The 6,731-nt window shown below is 37.6% G+C and overlaps 3 protein-coding genes across 5 annotated transcripts in view; 1 reads left to right on the top strand and 2 right to left on the bottom strand.

The window, feature by feature from the left end:
- Positions 1–3,166, bottom strand: part of LOC104753819 — a 3,907-nt gene extending 741 nt beyond the window's left edge. The window contains exons 1-5 of the mRNA XM_010476015.2: positions 2,896–3,166; positions 1,546–2,408; positions 1,133–1,426; positions 769–1,050; positions 8–467 (exon numbers count right to left, since the gene is read on the bottom strand). Coding sequence (XP_010474317.1) covers positions 8–467; positions 769–1,050; positions 1,133–1,426; positions 1,546–2,406 — 1,897 coding nt within the window. The 5' untranslated portion in view covers positions 2,407–2,408; positions 2,896–3,166. The remainder of the gene's footprint in view (positions 1–7; positions 468–768; positions 1,051–1,132; positions 1,427–1,545; positions 2,409–2,895) is intronic.
- Positions 3,425–5,501, top strand: LOC104751216. Of its 2 annotated transcripts, none has more exons than XM_010473124.2 (10): positions 3,425–3,571; positions 3,691–3,760; positions 3,864–3,931; positions 4,042–4,103; positions 4,186–4,267; positions 4,355–4,588; positions 4,689–4,817; positions 4,892–4,953; positions 5,040–5,145; positions 5,253–5,501. In XM_010473124.2, the coding sequence occupies exons 1-10, from the start codon at positions 3,521–3,523 to the stop codon at positions 5,289–5,291; spliced, it is 903 nt and encodes a 300-aa protein (XP_010471426.1). In that variant the 5' UTR covers positions 3,425–3,520; the 3' UTR covers positions 5,292–5,501. The 2 variants fall into 2 exon arrangements, with proteins under 2 accessions (XP_010471426.1, XP_010471427.1); XM_010473125.2 differs by having other exon boundaries at positions 3,426–3,571; positions 5,040–5,156.
- The window catches only part of LOC104751217 (ras-related protein RABA6a), a 2,461-nt gene continuing 1,213 nt past the window's right edge, over positions 5,484–6,731 (bottom strand). The window contains exons 2-3 of one of the 2 annotated variants that reach the window (XM_019237591.1): positions 6,369–6,414; positions 5,484–6,067 (exon numbers count right to left, since the gene is read on the bottom strand). In XM_019237591.1, coding sequence (XP_019093136.1) covers positions 5,590–6,067; positions 6,369–6,414 — 524 coding nt within the window. In that variant the 3' untranslated portion in view covers positions 5,484–5,589. Of the gene's footprint in view, positions 6,068–6,368; positions 6,711–6,731 lie in introns of those variants that run through there. The other variant, XM_010473126.2, reaches the window with a different exon arrangement.

Below are 6,731 nucleotides of genomic sequence, written 5' to 3'. Positions count from 1 at the left end.
TCAAGGCTGAGAAAATCCAGAAGTCTCTGATGTTTCTCATCATCTACAGGCTTAAGATGATCGCCTAACACATTATCACCCTCTGTAATGATCCGCTTGACTGTCGAGTTACCAAGGTAAGGATACTTCTGCGATTCTGCCAACTGGGGCACGCGTCTAGAGGTCTTCGAAGGTCCAGGTCCATCCAACTTCGTCAAAGCCTCTCCAAGGCGGTTTAATGTCACCTCAAGTTTTTTATGTACCAACTGATCCTCCTTGTTGGACCATGTATCTTCAGAACTGGAAGCTATTTTCAATTTAGCTTTCTGAACTTGGGTAGTGATATTCTCAACATCGTCAGAATCAAGACCAATAATCTTCTTTTTCTTGGAAGTTTCCTTCTTCCCAACCTTCACAAATTCCTTCCTCACCACCCTTTGAACTGGAAATTCATCTTGTGATGTCTGCTTCATCTCAACAATCCATGACTGCAACCGAACAGAACATTCCAAGGAGGTAAGAAAATCGAACATGAGAAGCAAAAACAATCCATGATATGTTTAAGAAAAAAACAAACAGAACATGAGAAGTTTAAAAAAAACAGAACATGAGAAGTTTTATAAATTCAGAACATGAGAAGTTTTAAAAAAACAGAACATGAGAAGTTAAAAAAAAAACAGAACATGAGAAGTAAAAAAATAAAACGACGTGGTCGAGTTTTTTAAAAACAGAACATGAGAAGTTTTAGACAACAACAGAACATGAGAAGTAAAGGAAAATGTAACTTACAGGTGCTTTACTTGTTCCCTCATCATCGTTAATGGTGTGCGAAGTGGCATCATTCCGTACATCAGCGTCTTTTGGCTCTTTTCTTTCTTTCTCCAATGCTTTAATCCTCTCACCCATCTCCTCTTTGAACACCGTCATTTTTTTTTCAACGAATGTTTCAAATTTACTCTCCAAAGCATCTATTCGACTGTTGAGTGTTTTGCCCAAGTCAGAAATAGTCTCATTCATTTTCTCAATCGCCCTCCAAATATCCAAAGAAATTGACTTGTCATCCTTACCATCCTACAATAACATGTTCATTAATATCATAATAGAGAAGACAAAAAATGTTAATCAATTACGGTAAAGGAAAACGAAACCTTACCTCCATGTTGGTTACATTTTCTCCTTGTTCACATTTAGGATCAATATCTGTCAATCTTTTTTTCTTAGGATTGCACCCTCTGTTGTCATTTACCTTATCAGCTTCAGCACTTCTTTTCTTCTTTTTTGAACTTATACCAACTGTTTTGACACAACTCCAAGCATCTAGAGACAAACGGTTATGAATGAGATCTTTAAGTAGCTCGTCTAGGTGTAGATCCGTATGCTCATCTGTGTCAGACCATAGAGGATACATGTTTTCCTCTGAAACATGAACCATATGCCTAACACGAACCTACAAGCCATGAATAAAGTGATTAACACTGGTAATAACTTTAAATTCACACAAATTATTTGTTGATGTCAAAAGTATTTTTTTTAAAAAGATAGTAACAAACTAGCACCACTACTAACCTGTCCATGCAACTTCTTCTCGTTTTGGATGAAGTTTGTGAAGTTGATACGTTTTCGAGATGATCGCCAATCAAGAAGTGGAACACCAGTGGTTTCTATCCTTCTAACCCCATAACTTTCTCCTATTCCAGTAACACTCTCATACAACCAAATTAACAAAGCATGAACACACCCGTGTATGGTGTATGAATCTCTGTCATAGTCAACCATCTTCACAGAATTCACTAGACTACTAAAAGCAACCCGACCCCATGGATGTTTTTCAAAAGCAACTGGATCTAAAACTCTCTTAGCGGTTGCCAACGGGATTCTAGATGTATGATGAATTCCATGTACGCATACTGACAACAAACATAACCTACCAACCATCATCCTCTTATCAAGATGCCATGTTTTGCTAGAATCAATAACCTTTACCAACTCACTCCATATAGGATCATCAAAGGTTGTTGGTATTTTCATTTCTTTCCAGAAATCATGGTGATCAACATCAAAGTTCTCTAAAAGGTCAAATGCATCACAATTTAACCTTGTTATCTCTGCAAACTCATTTAAAGAAAATCTAATTGGCCTATTATCGATCAAAGACCAAACCTCATGAATGTTGTTGATTCTCAGCTGATGTGTGAGTAGAAAGTGAACTCTCTGCGCAGCCCAGGTGTATTCCAATTCAGCAAACTTTATAAACACTCCAAGAGATGAGTCCTTGAGTTTATCCCACACGTCCATCCCTAATCCTTCTCTCAAAATTCCAATTTTGGACACAAAACAATTGTGGTTCATGCTCCTATGTTGGAGAGGCGATTTCCCTTCTTCATAAAGTAGAGGAGGATATTTGATGCTATTGCTTGAAGATGCCATTCCTAAACATACAAAAAAAAAGAATCAAATGTAACACAAAATTGTTAGATACTTCTAATCCAAAAAAAAAATCTCTCATTTATAGAAATCAAAGAGAAACTAATGAACACAACAATTAAGATAAAGCTAAATCATTCGCAAGTTCCTATTTAAGCACAATTCCTATTTAAGTAGCAAAGACGTTCACTGGTTTGCAATTTCAAAAAAGTATCAAACAATTTCAGAAGAAACACTAATGTACCATTGACGAACAGAGAGATTGGTGCAGGATTAATCTACAATTTTCAATTGTACTAAATCACTCTGACCAAACTAACTAAATATGATTAAACTATAATTTAACAAATTCGACAGTGCTAATAAATTATTAAGGGGAAGTTCCTAGTACTTTTTAATTCAATTTAACAGATTAATCGGGAAGACATGTGATTTCATCTGAGTTTTTTGGAGAAATTAAGCCAAAAGGCAACAAAAGGAAAGCTTTTATACCTCAAAGGGTGTAACAATGGCGAGGGCTTCAAGAACACCGGCGCCGAATCCGAAAATCAACCACCACCGAAGCCACTAGGGTTCTTATTCCGCCGCCGGAATAAACGACCCACGACGACCGCTGTATCTGGCTAGAGCAGTGAACACCGGTGATTACACTTCTTATTCGCCGGCGAAGATGACAATAGATCGTGCTTCCGAAGCCACTAGGGTTCTTATTCCGCCGCCGGAATAAACGACCCACGACGACCGCTGTATCTGGTTAGAGCAGTGAACACCGGTAATTACACTTCTTATTCGCCGACGAAGATGACAATAGATCGTGCTTTTCTCCCTGGACTGTAAAACCTGTTCTTTGCCGGCGGAAGAAACGAAGTTTCGGTTTGTACCAAAAAACGATTGTTGGGTTTTTTTTTCTACTTTTGACTTAACATTTTTTGTTTTTATTTTATCATTTAGTTAATTTTTATTTCCTGTTCAATTTTAATTGGGCTTTTGGTAATTTAAACACAAAATTGTGTTATTCTAGTTTTTCCCTAAGAACGAGCAATTTTTTTTCAAAAGGATAACGAATCGTTTCTATTCGATCGAAAGGATTGATCTTTGGAAGTTTTCTCCGATAATAATGGGAACAGTTCTGGATTCGCATTTCCTGGCCCTCACTGCTATTGTCACTGTAAGTTCCTCTGTTCGTTTTAAAATCTTATTCCTCTGTTCTTTTTCTTGCTTCTGTGGTAGTTACGAGTTGGGTTTTGTTCGTCTATGTCTGATTTCGTATTTTTTCTTAATTTGTAGGTGGTGTACCAGTTTATATTCTTCGTAATCACAGCTCTTTTCAAATTTGATAAGGTCACTGACTTTGCTGGTAAGACCATCTTCATTCCTTTATTCCCCAATTGCTCATGTAGTTAGATACCTTGTATTACGTAGGAGTGAGTTCATTATACTAATTAACTTTGTATGTTCAGGAAGCACAAACTTTGTTATACTTGCTTTATTGACTCTTGTTCTTAAAGGCACTTGGCATTTTCGGCAGGCAAGTCTCAGACTCTTCTATTTTTCTCTCTGTTGTTCTCTTCTCATATATTTTGTTTTGGTGTTTTGAGTTTTCTTCAGTTTGCTGAGATTTTTGTTTTCTCCTCACAGATAGTCTTGACTTTGCTAGTTGTGGTATGGGGTCTTCGCTTGGGGATATTCCTTCTAATGAGGTCTCTACCAATGAATGCATGCATACACTTCTTACTTGATTACTTTCCCGATCATGATAACATGACTCTCTTGTTGTTTTAGGATCTTGCAATGGGGTGAAGATCGACGCTTTGATGAACATCGTGGAAATATAGTGAGACTAATAATTTTCTGGACTCTTCAGGTAAAGTTTTTATACTGTGTAGAGAGCCCTTTTGGAGAATTCATGCTTGTGATCTCAAACTAGAGTTGTTGTTTTCTTTCACGGTAGGCTGTGTGGGTTTGGACGGTTAGCTTACCTCTAACCATTGTGAATGCAAGTGATGGTGGAGGATCTCTTAGACCCGCAGATGTTATCGGTTGGACAATGTGGGTTTTTGGTTTCTTGATTGAAGCTGCAGCTGATCAACAGAAGCTCTCTTTTAAAAACTCTCCAGAAAACAGAGGAAAATGGTGTGATGTTGGAGTGTGGAAATGGTCAAGACATCCAAACTACTTTGGTGAGGTTAGTACTTCGATATATTATACGTTCTCATCTTTAGCATAAATGGTGATATGATCGTTTCATTACTGTGTGTGTCTGTGTGGCTTTATATGTTCATCAGATGTTATTGTGGTGGGGAATCTTTGTGGCTGCATCACCCGTGATTGAAGGTGCAGAGTATCTTGTGATACTCGGACCACTCTTTCTTACTTTGCTACTTCTATTCGTCAGTGGCATACCGCTACTCGAGGTTCTCGCTCGTTCTCTATTCTCTCTACTTACAGTTTCTGAATCACATATAGCTGATATGAATATAATGAACAGGCATCGGCTGACAAAAAACATGGCAACTCGGGAGCTTACAGATTCTACAAGAAGACAACAAGGTTTAACGATTTGAACTTGTTCTAAAGATAACGTTTAATAAACCTTGAATTTAGCTAATTTGTTTCTATCTTCGATCGATCTTTAGTCCTTTGATTCTGTTGCCGAGAGGAGTTTATGGGAACTTACCTGGATGGTGCAAGACGATCTTTCTCTTCGAGTTTCCATTTTACAGCCGAAGTCTACCTCAAGAGGTGGCTGTTTAGTAAGTGCTTACTCAATTTGAGTTTCATCTCTTTTGTATCTTTCTCTAGTGTGTGATGAGTTTGGCTTCTCTTAAATTGTTTTCATGCAAAAAAAGTTAGAGGAGACTCCAAGAACGGCAAAGAGAATGAACTAAAGGATGACTGATTTGTGGATCACTCTCTAATAAAATTGTGGAAAAAAATTGCTTGTAAGAAATTGAAATATTGGAGAAATCTTGGCTTATGTGTAATTGAAGCATCGAAGCAAAACAAATGAAAACAGAACCGAATCTCAGTTGTGATTGGTTCATTTTTTAAATTTGATTTTCATATTTAATTGATATAGGTATATGATTAAAAATTCATGTATGTGGCCAAGTCAAAATTTTAAGGAATACATGCAAATCGAAACATCATCAAAATATTCCAAAACAATAACCAAAAGTAACTTATTTACTTGTAGCAACAGTAGGAAGAAGAGCTTAACGGTTGAGTAGTAGCAGTGACTTCGTGGATATTCACAATTTCTTTACCAACGGGAAGGACCGTACCATTGCCGTTAGCTTGAGCCTTCGTCGCAAGGCCGTTGGATTTATTTTCCGAAGCGTTCCTCTGGGTCACAACCTCATGTATCCGTCCAATCATCACGAGAAACGCTTCTTCGACGTTAACGTTCTCTAAAGCCGAAGTCTCGAGGAAGTAAAGACCTTCTGATTCAGCTAGACTCTTACCATCATCTTCTTCAACTTCTCTAGAATGTCGGAGATCAGATTTGTTGCCAACGAGGACAACGACAGTGTCCGGATTGGAGAAGTCTCTGAGCTCAAAAAGCCATTTCTTGATGTTTTCGAACGTTGTTCGTCTTGTGATGTCGTAAATCAGTAATGCCCCTAATGCTCCTCGGTAGTACGAACTTGTAATTGCTCTAAATCTTTTTACTCATAAAAAATAATAACAAAGATTAGAGATTAAAAATAATTATTAAAGATTAGCATTCCATTAATTTCATAACTCCAACTACAAAATATTTCAACCTAATATAAGTAAAGAATATAAAAAGATTAGGTCAAAAATAAAAGCTCAAACGAAAAGATACAAAATAAGGAACAGAGTAGTGTGTGGTCACGAGGTTGCAAAATTAGGTCCGTGAGTTTGGATGATTGCTCGCTCACAAAGAATTCATTTTACGTACGCAAAGTGTATGATTTAGATGATATGTTTGCAAATAATACCTTTCTTGGCCGGCGGTGTCCCAAATCTGAGCTTTGATGATTTTATCTCCAACGTGGACATTCCGGTAAGCGAACTCAACTCCGATGGTTGGTTTAGAGTCAAGCCGGAACTCGTCCTTGGAAAATCTTGATAAGAGGTTTGATTTTCCGACGGCTGAGTCTCCGATCAGCACAGCCTTGAACAAGTAGTCGCACTCTTCCTCGTACGAGTCTTCAGCCATTCTCAAGAATTAAAATCTCAAGTTCCTCTCAAGCCAAACGCTATGTGTTACGACAAAATAGGAGAAAGGAGAAGAAGTAAGAAGAAAGGAAAAAGACAGTTCCTCCACTGAATTTGGCTTTTGGTTGTAAATCGGATTTAAT

The sequence above is a fragment of the Camelina sativa genome, chromosome 16 (assembly GCF_000633955.1).
Source record: "Camelina sativa cultivar DH55 chromosome 16, Cs, whole genome shotgun sequence".
Taxonomy (NCBI): domain Eukaryota; kingdom Viridiplantae; phylum Streptophyta; class Magnoliopsida; order Brassicales; family Brassicaceae; genus Camelina; species Camelina sativa.
Note: the sequence above shows the minus strand (reverse complement) of the source record. Positions and strands in the feature narration are given on the sequence as shown.